Source organism: Mustela nivalis, assembly GCF_964662115.1.
Source record: "Mustela nivalis genome assembly, chromosome: 15".
Taxonomy (NCBI): domain Eukaryota; kingdom Metazoa; phylum Chordata; class Mammalia; order Carnivora; family Mustelidae; genus Mustela; species Mustela nivalis.
The window spans coordinates 9,876,562-9,897,944 of NC_139034.1; the positions used below are offsets into that span (position 1 = coordinate 9,876,562).

The following is a 21,383-nucleotide window of genomic DNA, read 5'->3' on the forward strand; positions in this document are numbered from 1 at the left end:
AGGCCTTTATTTCCTTGTTGATCTTTTGCTTGGATGATCTGTCCATTTCAGTGAGGGGAGTGTTAAAGTCCCCTAATATTATTGTATTATTGTTGATGTGTTTCTTTGATTTTGTTATTAATTGGTTTATATAGTTGGCTGCTCCCACGTTGGGGGCATAGGTATTTAAAATGATGATCTGTCCATCTTGCTGGACAGATCCTTTGAGTATGATATAGTGTCATTCCCCATCTCTTATTGTAGTCTTTGGCTTAAAATCTAATTGATCTGATATAAGGATTGCCACTCCTTCTTTCTTCTGATGTCCATTAGCATGGTAAATTCTTTTCCACCCGCTCACTTTAAATCTGGAGGTGTCTTCGGGCTTAAAATGAGTATCTTATAGGCTACATATAGATGGGTTTTGTTTTTTTATCCATTCTGATACCCTGTGTTTTTTGATTGGGGCATTTAGCCCATTTACATTCAGGGTAACTATTGAGAGATATGAATTTAGTGCCATTGTATTGCCTGTAAGGTGACTGTTACTGTATATGGTCTCTGTGCCTTTCTGATCTACCACTTGTAGTCTCTCTCTTTGCTTAGAGGACCCCTTTCAATATTTCCTGTAGAGCTGATTTGGTGTTTGTAAATTCTTTCAGTTTTTGTTTGTTCTGGAAGCTTTTAATCTCTCCTTCTATTTTCAATGATAGCCTAGCTGGATATAGTATTCTTGGCTGCATGTTTTTCTCGTTTAGTGCTCTGAATATATCATGCCAGCTCTTTCTGGCCTGCCACGTCTCTGTGGATAAGTCTGCTGCCAATCTAATATTTTTACCATTGTATCTTACAGACTTTTTTTCCCGGGCTGCTTTCAGTATTTTCTCTTTGTCACTAAGGCTTGTAAATTTTAGTATTAGGTATCGGGGTGTGGGCCTATTCTTATTGATTTTGAGGGGCATTCTCTCAACCTGCTGAATTTTGATGCCTGCTCCCTATGCCATATTGGGGAAATTCTCCCCAATAATTCTCTCCAGTATACCTTCTGCTCCCCTCTCTCTTTCTTCTTCTTCTGGAATCCCAATTATTCTAATGTTGTTTTGTCTTATGGTATCACTTATTTCTCGAATTCTCCCTTTGTGGTCCAGTAGCTGTTTGTCCCTCTTTTGCTCAGCTTCTTTATTCTCTGTCATTTGGTCTTTTATATCACTAATTCTTTCTTCTTTCTTCTGCCTCGTTTATCCTAGCAGTGAGAGCCTCCATTTTTTATTGCACCTCATTAATAGCTTTTTTGATTTCAACTTGGTTCGATTTTAGTTCTTTTATTTCTCCAGAAAGGGCTTTTATATCTCCCGAGAGGGTTTCTCTAATATCTTCCATGCCTTTTTCGAGCCTGGCTAGTACCCTGAGAATTGTCATTATGAACTCTAGATCTGACATATTACCAATGTCTGTATTGATTAGGTCCCTAGCCTTCGGTACTGCCTCTTGTTCTTTTTTTTGTGGTGAATTTTTCTGCCCTGTCATTTTGTCCAGATAAGAGTATATGAAGGAGCAATTAAAATACTAAAAGGGTGGCAACAAGCCCAGGAAAATATGCTTTAACCAAATCAGAAGAGATCCCAAGTCGTGAGGCTGGAGAAAGGGGATAAAAAGAGATTCAGGAAGAAAGATAGAAAATGGGGGAAAAAAAAGAAAAGAATTAAAAAAAGAAAACGAATAAAGAAAAGTATAAAAAAGAAAAAATATATATATTAGATAAACTAGTTAAAAAATGTTAAAAAAGGAAAAGGTAAAAGTTAAAAAAAACTTTTAGCAGAAGAAGAGATAAAAAATGAAAAAGAAAAAATTAACTGCAAGACTAAAAAGCACAGGGAGAAAGGCATGAGTTCTTTGCTTTGCTTTCTCCTCCTCTGGAATTCTGCTGCTCTCCTTGGTATTGAAACTGCACTCCTTGGTAGGTGAACTTGGTCTTGGCTGGATTTCTTGTTGATCTTCTGGGGGAGGGGCCTGTGGTAGTGATTCTCAAGTGTCTTTGTCCCAGGCGGAATTGCGCTGCCCTTACCAGGGGCTGGGCTGAGTAATCCGCTCGGGTTTTCTTTCAGGAGTTTTTGTTCTCTGACTGCTTTCCATAGAGTTCCGGAGGACGGGAATAGAAATGGCGGCCTCCTGGTCTCTGGCCTTGAGGAGCCGAGAACCCAGGTCCCCACTCCTCGGTGTGCCCTCAGAGAATAGCACCGAGTAACTCCCGTCTGCCTGACCTCGGGCCGCGCTCCGAGCTCACCGAGCCTGCGACCGGTTCAAGGTAACCCCGAGCTGTGAGCTTACTGTTGGCTCTGTCTCTGTAGCCGGCCTTCTCGTTCCAATACCCGCAAGCTCTGCGACACTCAGACACCCCCGATTCTTCTGTGACCCTGCGGAACCTGAGGCCACATTGACCCTGTATGGGCTTCACCCTGGTTTAGCCTCTGGAGCGATGTCCCTCAGCAGAACAGACTTTTATTTTGTGCTCCGTTGCTCCGCTGCTTGGCCGCTTGCCGGGAGCCGGCCCCTCCTCCCGAGGTCTATCTTCCCGTTGCTTTGGATTCATGTCTCCGCCAGTCCTACCTTTCAGAAAGTGGTTGTTTTTCTGTTTCCAGAATTGCTGTTCTTCTTCTCTTCCATCTGGCGATGGATTTGCAGGTGTTTGCGATCTTTAGATAAGCTATCTAGCCGATCCCCTGCTAGCTGTAGTAGTCTCAGCCTGCTACTTCTCCGCCACCTTCACCCCTCCCAAGAATGTATTTTTTCAATAAACATTCACTCACAGAATTATACTACAAAAGTTCAGTGTGTACTAGAGATTAGATTCATGGTAAGACCTCACAAAGTCACACATTCTGCATTTCAGAACACAATAAAATAAAGCTAGAAATAAAAGAATTATCTTAACTTTTAGACATCATCAATTGAAAAAATATGCCATTTAAGACACAGAGATTAACAAAAATCGAATGAATACACTCACACTATTATAAGAACTTACTATGTAATTATAAGTTATTTACAGTAAAGAAGAGCATCACTCTTTAGTATCCTTAGGGAGAAGTATTTTCTTGTCTCTAATAAAATTTTTTTCTTGTCTCTAATAAAATTTTATTTCTTAAAATTACACTGAAACCCACATGGATCTTAGTAGCAAAATGTATTTTTAAAAATTGGGATATTTATTCTAGCTTTAGCTGGAGATAAATTTCCAACTAAGTAAATTCCCAACTATTACTAAAGATACAGTAGACAAGGTGAAATGTAAAAACACTAGTAAAAATACCCTTAGAGAGTATAAAATGTAAAGTTTTTAGAAAGAGGAAATTAACACATTAGAAAAATGACAAAAATAATATATCTTTAAAGAATATAGAGAATTGAGGTGACTATGTAAATTAATCATCTAAGCCTCCTCAATTAAACAAATGTACAGAACAAATCAGAACATGATTATCAGTGAAAGATACTCAGAGTTTTAAGTTACTATTATATAATCATTGAAGCTAATAAAAATTAGAAAATTTTATATACATTGCATATATACATCGTTTTCCAGATTGGTTTTATGATACTTTTTTTCTTTTAAGATTTTATTTATTCATTTGTCAGAGAGAGTGAGCAGAGGCAGGCAGAGGCAGAAGGAGAAGCAGGCTTCCTGCTGAGCAAGGAGCCTGACGTAGGACTCGACCCCAGGACTCCGGCATCATGACCTAAGCCGAAGGCAGCCGCCTAACCAACTGAGCCACCCGGTTTTATCATACTTAATGGTATTTTTTATAAAAGGTTTTTGAATTTATAAAATTGATACTTTAACCTGTTTCAAGGGTCAAATCTGTTAATGTGTATCAAAAAACCCTAAAAATGTTTATAACATTTGCCCAACAATTTGACTTTCTTGGAATTTCTCAGGCACTTTCAGAAATGTTTGTTATAGTATCATTTTTCTTTAATTAAGGAACTAGGAACAACCTAAACAATTAATAGGAGGTGATTGCTCTAAAATTTTGATGAATCCATAGGATTCCTAAGGTTTACATCAGAAAAGTAATTTCCAAATTAAAAATAATCTTCATGATATACTGGTGAGGAAAGGTTATAAACAATATAGTTGTATGATACCATTTTTTAGTTTTATAAAGAGGAAACAAATGAAAGGTAACCTGAAATGTTTATAGTGGTCCATCTATTAGTTTAAAGATTATAGATATAAAAGTTATCTATTATCAAGCACATTGTTCATGTCTTCATTTTCCAAGTTATGTCCATTGAGCACGTATCCACCTTTGAAACTTAAGCAAACCAAACTTAATTTTAGGACAAGAGAGCTATTGATATTTGGTCTGATAATTCTACTTTGGAAATTCCATCCCAAGGAAATTACCTATTGAATGTGTCAGGGTTTTCAGGGGATAGTGGGGAGGCAAGTATAATTTATACAAACATTGTCAGTGGGAGCATCATCAGGGTTGGTGTCAGAAGTGGGGGTGTGGGGGAAATACAGCCAGCTTTCTATTAATAGAGAAATACGATGTAATTAGCAAAAGTAATGTACAAACATGCAGATGTGTCCAGAAGATAATAACTTGGGAAGATAGAGCACAAAGCAATACTACCCACTGATCACTGTTATACCAACAATTATATAAATTAATATTATTTAGAATAGTGTTTGGAATTAGAGTGATTTTCAGATATGAATATAAACTATGCTTTTTTTTTTTTTTTTGTAAAATTTGGTTAACTGGAACTGTTTTGAAAACTAAAAGACTTTTGATATTCTTTCTCTGCCTCTTAATACCCCTACCTAAGATGCCTTTGATCTCTTTATTGTTACTCAGTTTTCTAGTCTTAAAGGTACTTTTTTTTGCTTATTGGGTACTTTATTAGATTCTTTGCTGGAACTGTGTTATAACACATCTTACAGCTTTACAAAAATACAATTAAGCAAATCTAACTTGGAAAATACATTTCCATCTACAAGAAAATATACACATATATATTAATATGTGCACACTCATTCTTAGGAATAAATAAGATATAGTTGTACCTGTAAATTTAAAAGTTTATTTCTGTTGCCATGTTTCTGTTCTGTGCACCCATGTCTCATTGTTAATGAAATGAATATTGCCTCTGGTACTCTATGACAGTAAGAAAATGACCTTTGTTTCAGTGAAAATAGGAGATTATATTCCAGATTGATCTTATTGCACTTAAACTGGTATTTTATATCCCAACTGCCTTAAGTGGGCAGGTTAAGAATTATTTTTAATTTTAAAAACTCAACATTTGTAGTTTTAAAAGATACCAGTTTTAAACTAATAATGTGGATCATGTTTATTATTCAAAACATTTTTGATGATGATATTCACCATGTGGTATTTTATGTGATTTTGTTTACCTAGGAGATACAAGATGAAAGCAAGAAGTAGAGCTAGTAGTCTGGACTGGAGGAAAGTGGGAGGGGCTTATTGAAAGGAATTGTCATCTATTATTAACGATTACTGTCATGTAGTTAAATGCTTGTCTCATAAAATACCTCGATTTGCATTGACTGTGAGAACCTAATTCCTATTCTCCCTAGAAAAGAGGAGTTCTTAGGTAAGTGAAAGATGAGTCAGCATCCCATGTGTTTTGATACTCCAGTGAGCACAGCCTCCATCCCTTGAGAGGTACAGACTCCTACGGAGGTTTAGTAAAAGATGACAGTGAATTCTTGAGGCACTGTCTCTTGTTTATCTTCTAGACCAGCTCCTGAGATTTCACATTTCAGGCAGGTTGGGGATCATCTCCTCTGCCAAGTTTTTCCTTGCCTGAATTTACCCCACCCGTTAGTTTAACCTGACTGACCTCTCTGGAGGCAGCAACTGTTGACTTGTTGCTTTGTTGGTCTCTAGGCTTCAGTGCCTCTTAATTCAGTATATACAGGGGTAAATGTATAGTACTTGAACTGTTGACTGTAGGGGATGGAGTTCCATGTTACAAGTGGCATTTACTTTCTAATCATGAAGCAGAATTTGTTAAGAAATTATGCATTTTTTTAGATCTATACAAAGAGCTAAAAACAACTTTCCTAGAATAAAAGTTGGTAATTTCTCCTTTAGCTTAAAGGTGTTCATTCAGCAGCAGTTGGGTAAAATTCATTATTAGAGGTAAAAAATGTAATTCATAGCTCGGAAGAAAAACTGAAAACTGTAATGTAAAGACATCTTCCAGATCTCATTCATTGGATTTCCAAATTCCTTTTTTTTTCCCCCAAGATTTTATTTATTTATTTGGCAGAGATCACAAGTAGGCAGAGAGGCAGGCAGAGAAAGAGGGGGAGTCAGGCTCAGAGAGCCCAATGCAGGGCTTGATCCCAGGACCCCGGGACCATACCTGAGCCAAAAGCAGAGGCTATAAACCACTGAGCCACCCAGGCACCCCTGGATTTCCAAATTTCTAACCCAACTCCTTAGAAGATTTCATTAAAACAATTTTGTAAATTACTGCATCTATATTTTAAGATTTTATTTATTTGTTTGAGATAGAGCAGGAGCAGAGGAGCAGAGTTAGAGGGAGAAGTAGGCTCCCCACTGAGCGGGGAGCCCGGTGTGGAGTCCGATCCCAGGACCCTAGGATTATGACCTGAGCTGAAGGCAGACACTTAACTGAGTGGGGGCACCCCTAATAGTGGTTCCTTATGGATTGCTATTTTTTCCCATAGATCTATCAAGAATGAAATTTTCATGTTGCCTCAAGGTCTCCATTTTGCCTTGACTAGTGCCCATATGAAGGCCCCATTTTCACCCCTGGAGTAAAAAGGTCTTGGCAGTTACCTGGACAGATGAGCCATCATTCACATCTGTACATATGTCAGATGCCTCTGATTAATAATGGTGGTTTCCTAGTCAGCCCAAATCCTGTCTTTCTCAAGACAGAGCTTTCTATAGTCCTTACCTTTTTTTTTTTTTTTTTTTTTAATCAGGATTGACCCCTCAAATGAAACCAGTTCGCCATTTCTGCTATATACCAAAAGCATCAGTGTCCTGTTCCACAGCATGGCAAATTCTAGAGGACAGAAAGCCTCTACATGAATGGTTTTCTCTGCAATACAAACATCTTGCTTTAGGAAATACCAGTGAATTTTGGGGGGAGCATAACAATAGAAAGCAAAAAAAGCCATGAGCCTGTAATATAAAACAAGGATGTGTTCTTTTAATTACAAACACATTCCCCCCAACCCCCGCCCCAGGAGAAATAAAACAGCAGTAAGAGAAGGGTATCATAGTTTCAAACAACAAGTATACTTCAAACAAGTGTGTCATTGATTTATTTCATCGTTCAGCAGGCAGTGAAAGGTGTTCTATAATCATGTCTGCATAGCATAGCCGTATTTGAAGATGTTGCTATGATGTAATACTGCTTCTAATCATGTTGGACCTCTGATCTCCATAAGCAGAAATATGGTTAGTGGAGTGTATGCCTCATTAAAATGTAAACTTTTATATGTTCTTTCAAAGTGATTATCTTGGATAGCATATAAAATATCACAGACCGTTTACCATAGTTATGGTTATTACCACTTGATTCGTGTATTGTCATTAAAAAATGGAAGTTTTGGCTCTACCAGACAAAGAAGAAAGAAAAGAAATGAGCTTTTTTGGAAAATATTGTTTCAGCATGGCCTTAAATACTAAAACAAAAATTACTAAGTCTTTGAAGCCTTCTTTAGTTAATACTGGTTAAGCAACGAGACAAAAGAGTATTCATGATCGTTAGAGCCTTTCCACCTTTTTCTTTTGAAACTTCCATTAGATTGCATCCATAAAATAAATCTAGTGTTAGATTTCTCTACTAAAATCAGAATATCACATATTGAGGCATATAGAATGCCATCATAAAAATAACATGAGGAGGGACCCATCATTCATAAGTAGTGTACTGAAACAACGCAGCACCGTTCTTGTTTTTGACTATATGGCATGCCCAAACCGAATTAATTTTAAGTTAACTTATAAAAGTAGTGTTGGTAATGGCCTTTAGCCCCAAGACCTGCTTCAGATCATACAATAGGCAGCAAGTTGCCTAGAAGAGCAATTTTTAACTATTAACTAGAGCTTTGTCCCCAAATCTTTGACAGAGAAACTGTTTATTCCCCCAACCAGTGCTAAAACCCTGGTTTAGAACTTGACAGTCTGTTATGTCTCGAACAAAACAAACAAGAGAGGGAGTTTCTCTCTCATTACCCCATAGCAGGTAGACCAGTACCACTTACCCTTACTTTCTAAGATATGGGCCCAGTTGCTGAATGAGTAAGAAAGAAAAAAGGAGATTTTTCTACTTCATGTAAAATAAAAGGAGGAGAGAGATGTCAATGTTGTGCTCTGCACTTGCCAGATACAGAGATAATATTTTAGGATTGAGCACTTAAAGTCTGGAAAAGTCCATCACAGCAAACCAGTTAATCACTTTGCACCTCTGGAGAAGGGAATGGGGTTTGGGACATGGTGGAGGACCAATGGGTTGTGAAAGGTTCTTGGTTTTGCCAAATAACAGAGGAAGGGTCTTTGGGGCAGTAATAATGGGATAACAGATTTGAAAGTGTCATAGGATACTGAAACCCAGTATGGCAGGAGCCCCGGGAACAGTGGCTGGTGAGGCAGGATAGATTGATGGGAATGAGCTTGCAGGTGCCTTGCATCCCCTCATAAGGACGTTGGATCTTATTCATAGGTGATGAGAGACTAAAGTAGAAATAATATTTCTCTACATATGCCTAATAATAAAGCATAGCAAAAGCATTCAAAGACACCTTTGAAAAGGTTCATCCGTACCACTGTCACTAACTCTTTGTTCTTCTAGTCTTTACCGATTGTACTTTTTTTTTTTTAACCTGTTTGTAATCGCAGTCTGTATATCATTTTGTGTTCTGTTTTCACCCAGTCTTAACAAGAATTTTCCATGATACTACTATGGAAGATTTTAAGCAAAGGAGTGATATGATCAGCTTTGTCTTTCAGAAAGGTTACCCTGGCAACACTACAGAGATGGATTGGATGGAAAAAGAATCATAATGGGCTTAAAGAATAGGGAATGTGTTCAAGAGATGTTTAGGGAGTTCTTCCCCAGTGGTCCATAAGAAGAGTTCTATCACAGACATGGACGTCTCTTCCTGAGCCCACGCTGGTAGTTGAGAGCAAGCCTTACTCCTCAGCGAGATAGAAATGCTGCCTGATTCCTCTTGGAAACCCTCCTCTGCCTTCAATATATTATGCTAGTTTCAGAGATCTGATTTCATTTTGAAGTAGGCTGAGCTCTGAGAGTCTCTGCAGAGTCTAAACCCAGTGATGGGTTAGCACAGTGCATGAAAGCAGTTTTACTTTGTTAGGCAGCACTTGCAGGTAGTGAATGGGGAATAGTGTTATGTACTTCAGCTACTTCGCCGGTCTGTTCTTCCAGGGGTCAGGAGTGTGTATGTGTGTGAATGATAAGGGTTCTGAAAATATTTTCTTGAATGAAACTATTATTATTTTTATTATGGTAGTATACATTAATTGAAAAACTTGCTACATAAAGTTACTTTCCAAGATGATATATTAGGAAGTGAGCACTACACTTAAGCCATGGGGTAAATTCTGCTGCTGCTGCCCAGTCTTGTAGATTATGCTTACAGGGCAAGTCATTTAATCTCTCTGGTGCCTAGTTTCTTAAAAATGTAGAACTTGTAACCTCTGATATGTGTATGGCACCATTTCAGCAATTCTTTTTTCTTTTGGCTAGGGATAAAAAATTTTTTTGATATGTAGTAGCAGATCGTAGATAGTAACGTAGAGAATAATATACTGTAAATATATTAAGTTTTATTTTGTCAGTAAGAGCATGGGGGCTATTAGCAGATGTGGTTAGGGAAGCTTGTGAACTAGTTAGCACTGTAAACAGCCTTCATTAAAATCCTTAATTTTAAGGTTGTTTGATCTGTATTTGAAGGGTATTCTAATCTAGTTTCACTGTTATTTAGCAGGCTGGCAAAATTAAATACCAAGTAGACAGCCTAGTAGGGTAAGAAAGGTTTGGGGGTTGCTCTCCCAACCCTTTCCTCTCTGTTCATCCAGCCCCCTTATCTTCCTTCTTCCTCTCTTCTTCCTTCTTGCTGGTGAGGGCATAAATCTCACATGTCTATGTTGTACATACCACTGTAGCAGATTGTAGATGATAGTTAATCCTGTATATTTTTAGAGACTTTAACACTATTTGGAATTTTACTTCTATAAAATCTCACTTTAAGTTTTAGCTTCTCTTTATTTAAGCATAAAAATCTCAGAACTGTTCAGGTCATAAAAAATTCCTCTTCACTAACTCATTTAGAAAATACTTTAGTAAACTGATTCTCTAAAATTTATTTGTTAAAGCATAGGTGCATACTTTGGCATTTCAAAAAAAAAAAAAAAAGATATCCGGTGGCTCCTTCCTTTGCTATTTAGAATTAAGTCATCTTTGAAGATACATTTCCCTTAAAGTTGCAAGACATTTTTTACAATTGAAAGAGTTGGAAGGAACCACAACATTGTAACTTCCAGTCAGATGCTCCACAGTAATGAACAAAGACTTGGCTAAATAAGCCAAGAATAGCTTTATTAGCTCTGCCTGGAGAAAAGCACTGTCGTATTTGGGCCTTCCTAATGTTTGCACATTGCTTTGCATATATACACATAATGTTTCTTTGGTGACTTCCTGTGTTTGATTTAATTTTTGAGTAAATGAGATTTTGTAAAGGTGGATATGTTATATTGGCATAATGTCTATTTAAAAGAAACCACTACTGTCTACTGAAAAAAAAAACACTATTTTGTTTCCACAGAAACCTGCTAATATTTTAGTTATGGGTGAAGGTCCTGAGCGAGGAAGAGTAAAAATTGGTATGTTTTATTTTTGATAAGTCACAGTGTAGCACTCTTTTAAAACTTTTGCAGACAGCAATATCACTTCTAACTTTTGCTGTAATGATATGGTATATTCATGTAGTTCCTTCTTGATCAAAGCCATTTCTAAAGAGTTTACATTAAAAGTGAAAAATGTTTCACACTCTTAAAAGGTGTCAGACAATCTTTAGAGATTGAAGTGTTCTAATTATAAAATAAGCCAGGGAAGTTTCTTAGAAACCTTTGCCTTCATTAAAAATAGCCTGTGGAAGTGAGTGGCTTCTTTCCATGTTAGAAGCCAACCTCACCTTTAGTCACAAAGGCATAAAGCAAACTAGTAATTAACAGCATCAGTTCTGTTCACCTGATCCAGTTGAGATCAGAACATATGCCTCTGTTGACCTTTCAACATTAGGAATTACAAACTAGGAAAACCGTGGAGGCTGGAGAGGTACAGAACCTTAAGTTCTAGAAGGCCTCTGCCTAAAGGGAAAAGAAAGTAACAAGCATTCTTTACCTTGGCATGTTTTTTAATAGCTCTGTTTTCTTATATATCAGAGCAAAATTTTTACCCAGTTCTGGTCTGGTACCTATAAGGATAAAACTGAATTTTTAAATTCTGTTGTTTTTTTTTTTTTTTTTTCATTGTCATTTCTAAGTTGTCTTTGTCACATTTATTTAGTTTGTTTTGTGTGTGGGTAGAAGAAGTGTTGTAACTAAATTATGTTAATTTAAAGGCAGCAGGGTTGTGGGAGTATATAAAAAAAGCAAAGAGTACTTTCTGATTGCAACATTTAATATAAATGCAAATTATCAACTAATTTGTACCATTTAACCGACAAAGAAAAACCTAGATGTTCCTAACCCCTCTTCCCCATCCCCCCCTATAAATTCCCCAGATCTCACTTTCCACTTTTAATTAGACCCTCAGAATACTCTTTTATCATGCAAACCTCACAAGGTTTTTAGTATCACAAACATTTGATGTACCTCGGAGTACTCCTAGGCATTGACTCCCTTTGACAGCCAGACCCTGTCAGTACTTAACTCTATAGGGTCACCAAATGCCTTCTAAGTCCTAACTTGTGTTTTAAAAAGCCCAATTTGGTTGCATCAAGTTCTTCAAATGTAAGTTGAAAGTGTGCAAAATAAAAAAGACCCAGCCAAACGGTAGTTACAGACATATTTTTTTTACTAAGATTTGGAGAAATTTTATGTAACAAAATAATCTAGTTTGGAATTATGCATATGATGTAATGCATATGATGTGAGCAGGTTTGGGGGATACTAAAGGCTTAAAGCATTCACATTTAAGAAGAAATATTAGTTCTCCTATAAGCCAGTATTTAGTAATCTGAGTCATGGTTTTAGTTCTTTACCAAATTTCTGTGTTGGTTTTTTTTTAACCTCCATAATTAAGAAGGGTAGATGAGAGCCTCCTTCATTAAAAATGTATATTAGGAAAGCAAAACCAAATAAATGGTGGATGAATCTTGAAATTTTTGGTAGGTGGTATGAACAGGTGATCATTCATTCAATGTATATTTGATAAAAGCTATGTGTAATGACACTAGATAGATACTAAAAGAGATGAAAAAAGACAGTTTTTGCCTTTAAGATTACAGTTTAATAGGATAAACAGTCATGCCTGAATAACTACACTACATATTAAACTATGTCAAATGCCACAACTTCAGTTCTGAGGTAGGATTTTATGACATTTGTCAATCATTTAATTTCTTCTTTTGAAAATTTTTTCTTTTTTCCTCCTGAAAAAGGAGGTGATTGAACTATATGACCTTTTAGAAGGTCTTTTCCAGCTTAAAAAAATTACTGTGATTCTTTAAGTTAATAAAATTCAACCTAAATAAATGGGGGAGAGATAGTGGTATTAACATACTGTATAGTCATGATTATCCCAGTTACCAGGCTTATTGATGCAAATAATGGAAAGCCTTACTATAACTCAGCTAGTTTCTCAGTGCTTATAACCAATACAAAGAATGGACATGAAGTTTAACAACCCTGTCCCCAGTGGTAGTGTGACAGGCAGAAAGAAATCTGCCTGAGAGTATAGGGTCACACTTGACCTTTGCAGCAAGCATATCTATAACCCAGATGAAGAATTCAGCACATTTTCCCTATCTTAACAGTGGTAAAATTAATCAATTAAATTTGTAAAAATATATTGACTTAACATTATTATTATCTTTATTTGCAGCTGATATGGGCTTTGCCCGATTATTTAATTCACCTTTGAAGCCTTTAGCAGATTTGGATCCAGTAGTTGTAACATTCTGGTACCGAGCCCCAGAATTACTTCTTGGAGCGAGACATTATACCAAAGCTATTGGTGAGTATAACTAATTAAAATTCCATGGCATTTTAAAAGTGGTTTTGTTATTGTAAAATATATATATTTCTGTGTATTAAACCAAATAATACAGAAAACTGTAAAAATAAGAACAAAAACTGTCCTAAAATTCCACTACTTAGAAACACCATTATGAGCATTAGGAATGTATTATTCTAAACATCTCTCTCTGATAGATATTTTAAAACTTCTTAAATATATGGGATCATACTATGCATTCTAAGTAAAAATATATTTTAAATTTTACTTGAGAAGAGAAATAAGCACAGTAAAATTTCTAAACCATTAAACTTCAGACAAATGTTTCTTTTTTTTCACCAAAAGAAATACTTCTAAAAGATCCCCTTGGAGTTAAGGAGAAAAATTATGGAAAAAGTGGTTTAGGATATCATAATTTGCTTTTCAGTTTTTGATTATGTTGATTACCTCCGTACTATTAAGAATTGGGAAATTAGTGCTCTTTTACTTCTTCAGCCTCCCAATTTATAAGCTCTGTTAGAAATATTGTTTTTGTCATTATTATTATTACTACTTTGTTGATGTTTACAACATTTATTTTCTATTTACAAACCATAATTTCCACAATTTATACTCAGATCATATATTATAATAGATTCAGTGCTCAACTCCCACAGTCCTTTTTCCATACCTTTTCCATTACTGACATCTTTATTGTGCCTCATTTTATTTCATTGAATTTTTTCATCGTGTTCTTTTCTTATGTGCTTTTCTTTTTTTTTTCCCATTGTTATATGTCTTTACTGTTTACCTAACTTGCTGTGTTCTCCAGAATAGCATTAAGCCTGCTTTTGTTTTTCTTGGTTGATTCCATCCAGAAGTCTTCTATGCTATGCTGTATTCTGGACTGATTTTCATCCTGGCTTTTCTTTTCCTTTTTTTTTTTTTTTAATTCCTTTGAGTTGGACATATTTCCTTCTGTGCTTTATTATTTTGCTATAGCATATTCTCAGCTTGCTTTGGAAAGGTGTCTTGGAGGTAAATTTTCCCGTTCTTGTATTTCTCAAAAATGCCTGTGTCTTACTATATCATGCAGTTTGGCCAGGTTTAAAATTCTAAGTACAAAATAACTTTCCTTCAGTATTTGATGATGCTCTTCCATTGGCTTGTAGCATCAGTGTTGCTAATGAAGATTCCTGCCAGTCTTGTACTCATTCCTTGGTGGATTACCTGGGTGGTTTTTCTTTTTGAAAACAAATAGGATTTCTTATCCTTCTGCTTTACAGTAATGTGCTGACCACTTGGTAGGCACATTCAGTCTGAAATTTGTATTGTACAACCCATGTCTGTGGAAAACTCTTAAACTAGTCTTTGATCTCTTCCTCTGTCTTCTGTGCCTGTCTTTCCTAAACTGAGTGTGGGCATATGTTGGACTATTACTGGACTACTTGATAGCATTTTTATTATGTTTTTCTGCCTTTGTCTTTTTTTCTCTAAGAACCCCTTCTTATTCTGTATTAATTTTTTGTATTATTTTATGGGGGGAAAAAAGCATCTCAACTATCTGTGAGGATGGTGATAACAGTGCTTTTTAATTGTTTGTAATTTGCTTTTTTCCTGAAATAATTAGGTGTTTTCTTTATAGGCTCTCTTTTTATTTATATGTCTCAGTTTCTCCCTTCCATGTGGCAAGTGTTCGTCCACTATTTGTTGACCCTCAATTATCTCTTCATATTTAAGAATCAGCTTACAGAAAAGTGCTTGGGAACTTTGTGCACTTAGATCATAGAGCTGATTGAGTGGCAGATTTCAGAGTGATCTAGCAGAGAACTACCGTTAAGAGGGGGATCCCCAGGTGCTAGCATGGACAAGCCTTTGTCCTGAGGCCATTCAGATTCTTTAAGGGAAGAGTCTTCCAACTTTAGGTCCTAGTTTTGTACCTGGTAGTTTCAGGGCAGTGGAGGGGAGCAGGAGAAGGAGAATCAACTATTCAAAACACAGACTTTGGGAAGAAAAAATAATACAGACTTTGTAGCTAGTCCTCTAAGGACAGAATCTTCCAGAGTTGTACAGGACAATTCTGCTTCACACTCAGCAAAAATACTGTGGCCTGGGGCCTTCTCTGAGCTGTTCCATCTGCCTTCTGTCTTCCCAAAGTAAAGTGTTCTTATGTATCTCTGCCTAGATCAGGTCTTCATATGGCCAGTCTCTCTCTCTCTCTCTCTCTCTCTTTTTTTCAGTTCTTAGTCAAAGCACTACTTCTTCAGAGAAAACCTCAATGATCACGCAGTTGAAAGTAGTCATTCAGCCTTCCCCAACCCACTTCCATCTTACTGCCTTGTTAGCATTGTATAGTATCTAAAATCCACTAACATAGATAGATCTTGCCTAGCTGGTCACCCTAGTAGGCACTGTGTGCAGTGAGAACTCAGTACTCTTTGTTGAATGAATGAATGAATGAATGAATGAATGAATCAGTCAGTCTTATCACCAGTGATCTCCTCCTGTTCTTTTTATTACTATGGATTACTATTAACCTTTCTTACTTTGCTGCCATTTCAGTGTATACTCAAGAAGGGAAAGAAGAAATGCTTGTGATTATTCCCCCATATTAATCTTAACCCAACGTGTCTTTCTTCAGAAAATCTTTATGTTCACTAATGTTCATAACTGCTTTGAGATCATATTTCATTTTATAAAAAAGTAAAGGCAGATAAATTAAGTCAGTTAGATACAAGACTTCTCTGTACTATCTTTGCAACTTTTCTTTAAGTCTAAAATTACTCCAAAATAAAATGCTTATTTTAAAAAAAAAAATCAATTAGAAGGAAAAGTAAAAATTACTGAAGCTATATTATTACCTGCACATACATTTGGTTATCTTTTTTATAAGTATATTCTGAGTGCTTAGAATATAAACTAATATGATGCATAACTACTTTTTCCACCTAGGAAATGAATATTCAAAAGCATTGTTATTTTTGATAAGACATATTAATAGACTACACAGATAAGGTAGTGATTGCCTGGGACGCCTGGGAGGCTCAGTTAGTTAAGCCTCTGCCTTCGACTCAAGTCATGATCCCAGGGTCCAGGGATCAAGCCCCACATCAGGCTCCCTGTTCAGTGGGGAGTCTGCTTCTCCCTCTTCCTGCTACTTCTCCTGCTTATGCTCTCTCTCTCTCTCTCCCTGGCAAACAACTAAAATATTTAAAAAAAAAAAAAAAAAAAAAAAAGATTGCCTAATCTTAGCTGTTATCCACTGAAAACTTTGAATTGATTTAATTTAAGTAAAAAATACGCCATCACAGAAGCTAGAGACTCTGACTCTATTATCTTTTTCTCAAGAAACTTATATTTTGTTGTGAACATTGCAATTTGTATAACCTGTTATTCACTAGGACAAGCTGCAGTTGGCAGTTTTGATGCAGGACTATTTGTCACAAAGCTAAACTACTAGCAGTTAGGTAGATTCCCTTGTTCAAATGGCTTTATAATTTGCAAAAGAGAAGGTCTTTCTTCATATTTTTCCTCTCTTCCTCCTTCTCATCATCCAAATTTATTGGATAACTATTAGCTAAACTTTTTAAAACTTAAGAAAAACCAAAATGTATGCAAATTAATCCGACTTCTAGCCTTAGCTTTGTCACTCAGGGTGGGATGTGTGTGTGTGCTTGCTCTCGTTCGCACACATGCTCACCCCCAGGTAAAACATTGAGTTCTTTAGCCTCATTGTTTGAAAGTGGGAATTTAGACTAAATCATCTCTTCAACTCCAAAAGTTCTGTGACCCTGGGTAAAACAGTTGCTTCTGAGATAGGAAAAATATAGAGGGAACAAACTGGGGTGCAGATGATTGAAACCAAGGTCAGGGCAGCCCCTCTGCGGTGGTGATCCCTGCCCTATGAACACCTGACTTGGCCAAGAGCAATCTTTAAAACATTTTTCCTTTATGAAGACATTGGCTCAAAAATGTTAAATATGGGTATCTTTCCAATTACTTCTTTTTTTGAGAGAGAGAAATTCTATGTAAACCATTTTTAATATAAATTTTAAAGAATAGGATAAAGGAATAAAAATGCAAGCCTCTTCTGTGATTCCCATCTTTCCCACACAATCCCATTCTGTTACTTAATGTAAGTAACCTGAGGGTCCATTAAAGTATAAATTCCCCTCACCACAGTGAAAGCTACTTACCAAGAACTTGCCTAGCATTTTTACTTCCCTGTCAGATGGTTGTAGTTTGAGCAGCTAATAGAAGAACTTTTGTAGTTCAGTGCACAGATTACTTATTCAATAGTTCATTTTAAAGGCATCATTTAGAAGGGTGAAATCTGCTAGTGCAGTTTGGTGGATTATGTTAAACTGAAGGCTACTAAGAAGCAGCCAAAGAGCACAGGGAAAAAATGTTCCCATCCTCTATTGCAAACAGACTTTGGTGCTGCAGTCTTTTATTCACTTGTACAAAACTACAAGCTGAATCATTAAGCCAAAGAGAGTAAATAATAGGTTAGTAAACATTGTACTCCCAGTGACAAAGTTTAATTCAGTTTTGAGTATTTGGGGGTTTTGTTTGGTTGACTTCATGGAGAAACCTGAAAAGGGAGTTTCAGTCTTTAATTAATCATCACTGAAGCAGTCTTAAAGTTTTACTAAAGTATGGACTTTTAAACTCAGATGTTTGTTTTCAAAAAACTGAATGCCCACTAATTACATGACATTCTATTAAGTGAGAAATAAGATAGGGAGAATGAGAATTTACTCTTTTATTAAGGTAGAAACTTGCTGTTAATACATCTATTGATTAATACTTTAACAAGCTCCCCCCCAATTTGGGTCCAATTAGTCTGCTAATTGCTATCTACTTTGCCTAGTTAGCTCAATAGCTGCACAAAGCATCTCAGAGTTTGAGAAGTAGATGAGATTTATATGTTTTTACTTTGGAAAGTGCTAGAAGGAAGTAAAGTAGGCTGGTAGGTGACCAGGAAAGGACTTTTCCATGAACTTGGCACATTTGGGGCGGGGGGGAGTTAAGATAGTTAAGGAGAGACGTACATACACAGATTTAGAAATTTTTCTAAAATAATAACCTGTTTAGCTAACTTCATGATTAATGTCTGGATCAGGAATTTGAAGAAAGGAAGGATGGTGATGAGATTGCCAAAAGGTAAGAGAGAATAGAAAAGATAAAGAGAAGAAGGTTCTAAGGGTAAGAGTAAATAAAGTCGAATGAACTTTTTCTTCCTACTTTCTGACCTTTTATTTTAGAAGCAGTTTGTCACTTTAAGGATATAGCTATACCACTTACATACCTCTCATCTTCCTTACATGTTAGTTTTCTTTAGTATTTTTCATAGCTAACCAGAATGAGTTGTTATGGTGTCTTCTGGATGCTATGAGTAGAGTTTTAAACATGCAAATTAACCCATTGACCCTTTTTGTGATGCTCCTTCGCTTGCATATCTTTTCCTTTGATTAAGATGATCATAAGTCAAGTTATCACATGGGGTACATACATCAAAAGAATAATCACAAAATATTTTCTCCATTTACTTTCTGATACTAAAAACAAAATAGCTTGGCTAGTATGTCTTCATACTTTTCTGTATACTGGTATTGGCTAACTTGGTTCTCATGATGTGGGAGAAAATGGATATGCAAACCGTGTCCTTTTCAAATATCACTTGCTTGTAGTTATGGTGTATAATCTTAATAGATGATTAACTTGTTATTCTGAAATCTATAAATGTGATCATTTTACCTTAATTATCTATATTCTAATTTTAGATTTTAGGAATTCTGAGTTATTTTATAAATTAAGATCTTTTTCACATTTTCTATTTATGTGACAATTATTAACATACCTGAACAATTGGCTTTAATAAAATAGTGGTTTTTATTTTTCCCTCTATAGTTGTTTATATTTACCACAGGTATTGGTTAGATCCGTCAGAAACGACTGATTAAGTGTCTGCTCTGTTCACACCATTGTACTTAGCATAGAGAAGTTAACTTTGCTGGTTTAGGGCTTTGTTAAAGTTGGAACTGAGTAATTTCAGTTTTAAATTCTGAAGTGGCATGTAGATCTTTCCTCTATTAATAACAGTTCTATTGAGTAAAAGTTTAATATCAATGAAAGTTAGCTTATATCTTAAAGTGAATGAGAGGAATTTGTTGTACTTGAGGAATCCATTTTGCCTGGCTTTTATAACCAATTCTAGTGAATTTATACCCTTTATACCTATCGTAAAGGTAGTATTTTGCTCCCTATTTTCTTATCCTATTAAATTGCAAAATCTGACTCCACTGTAGCATAAAGAAATACTTTGAACAAAAAACTGTTCAAGTAGAAATGCAGTTTCATTAGAATACTTGAGATCAGGCATTATCTTTCTCCTGCTGTAATAACACCTTGCTAACTCGTGCTAGCATGAAAGGATAATTATTAGACTTTACAAATTAGCAAATACATAGACTAGACAAAGAAAAAATATTTTTACCTCAAAAAATTATGCTGATTGTTTTTGGCAAGTATGCCCAATTTCAAAAGCTATTTGGTTTTTCTATTTTTGTTTTATTTTCTGTTTTATTTTGTTTGTTTGTTTGTGGCTCCTGTGCTCCATATGCAGCTTTGTATGTATTTCACAGAATAAGGTAATGTTGGATCCATTTAAAAATTTCCAAAATTTTAGCTTACTTGATTTGAACTTGGAATGAAGCCCCTGGGTGGAATGAAGGTATAATAGTGAATGAAAAAATTGGGATGTGTCGGGTGGGAATATATATTTTCAAGCAATATTCCATGATATTTTTAATGATAATTGCTTTAGGAATTAATATGACTTATTAGGAAAAGAAAAGAAAGAAAAAACAGTCCCCACCAAGATAAAAATGCATTTTCTTTTGGAAAGAACCACTTTATTTTCCTCCTTTCTTTTTCTTTTTTCCTTTCCTTTTTTTTTTCTTTTCTTTTTTTTTTTTTCTTTTTGTTTTAAAGATATTTGGGCTATAGGGTGTATATTTGCAGAACTACTAACGTCAGAACCAATATTTCACTGTCGACAAGAGGACATCAAAACTAGTAATCCTTATCACCATGACCAGCTGGACAGAATATTCAATGTAATGGGATTTCCTGCAGGTACACATTATGTTTTTGTTTTTGTTTTTAAATCACTGTTGTTTGAACTTAGTTATCTTCATTGGAAAGGTGTATATCTTTAGCTGATGAAAGCTACTCTTACTCAATTCTTTATATTTATGGCTTGCATTAATCAAAGATCCTTAGAAATAGAAAAATTTATAGAGTTCACAAATTAGCATAAAGATATTTGTGGGTTTTCTGAATTTGAGGAGTATATTTTTGTTTCATTTTATTCTTTTGTTTTGTTTTGTTGTTTAATATTCGAAATGATAAAATATTTGTTATATCTGTATTAAAAGGTACCTTTAGTTCTTACAAATAAATTCAGTAGTATGTATTTTTGTCTGGCAGCACATATAATAATGCCAATACTTGGTATTTAAATACAAATTTTGAACATTATTTATATTTAGGGCACTATACAGAATCACATTATATTAAATAACAGAATTTTTTACCCTGTAACTCTTGTCAGTAAGAACATTCTTTTAAGTGTTCTGTTAGAACAGCAACTTTGCCTACACTGATTGGCAGCAGGGAGAAAGTTGTTTAGGTGTCTCATCACAGGCATCAGACCCCTTAGTTTTTCAGCGGTATCCCCATCCCTTGTTATGCCATGGCATGGTAGTTCATCAGTATCGAAAAACTCTGCCCAGAGGTCTAGCATAATGAAATTTTGCTTTAAAAAACCTACATAATATTGGCTAGTCAGGTATTTATTAGAAATTATTTCTTACTAGGAATTTTTATCAGGTCAGGGTAACACAAGACTAATACAGAAATATCTGGGAGTTCTAATTTCACATTTCCTTGTAAGAGTGTTAACACAGATACTAACTTACTGCAGAATTGGTCAGTGGGTCTGTGAATACTGCTTTTTTGTGATGAGAAGTTTATTTATTCACTAAACATTTGAGTACTTGCCATGTGCCAGGCCTTGTGTTATGCATAAAATAATGTTGATATAACTGGCATGATTCTTGCCTTCTTGGAATTTGTATTGT

General features: G+C 35.6%; 1 protein-coding gene across 5 annotated transcripts in view; it reads left to right on the forward strand.

Annotated features, from left to right (window-relative positions):
* Positions 1-21,383, forward strand: part of CDK8 (cyclin dependent kinase 8) — a 128,949-nt gene that overhangs the window by 97,584 nt on the left and 9,982 nt on the right. For 3 of the 5 annotated variants that reach the window (XM_082700206.1, XM_082700207.1, XM_082700208.1), the window contains exons 5-7: positions 10,844-10,901; positions 13,126-13,257; positions 20,233-20,376. In XM_082700206.1, the coding sequence (XP_082556332.1) occupies positions 10,844-10,901; positions 13,126-13,257; positions 20,233-20,376 (334 nt within the window). Of the gene's footprint in view, positions 1-3,593; positions 3,774-10,843; positions 10,902-13,125; positions 13,258-20,232; positions 20,377-21,383 lie in introns of those variants that run through there. The other 2 variants (XM_082700209.1, XM_082700210.1) reach the window with 2 other exon arrangements.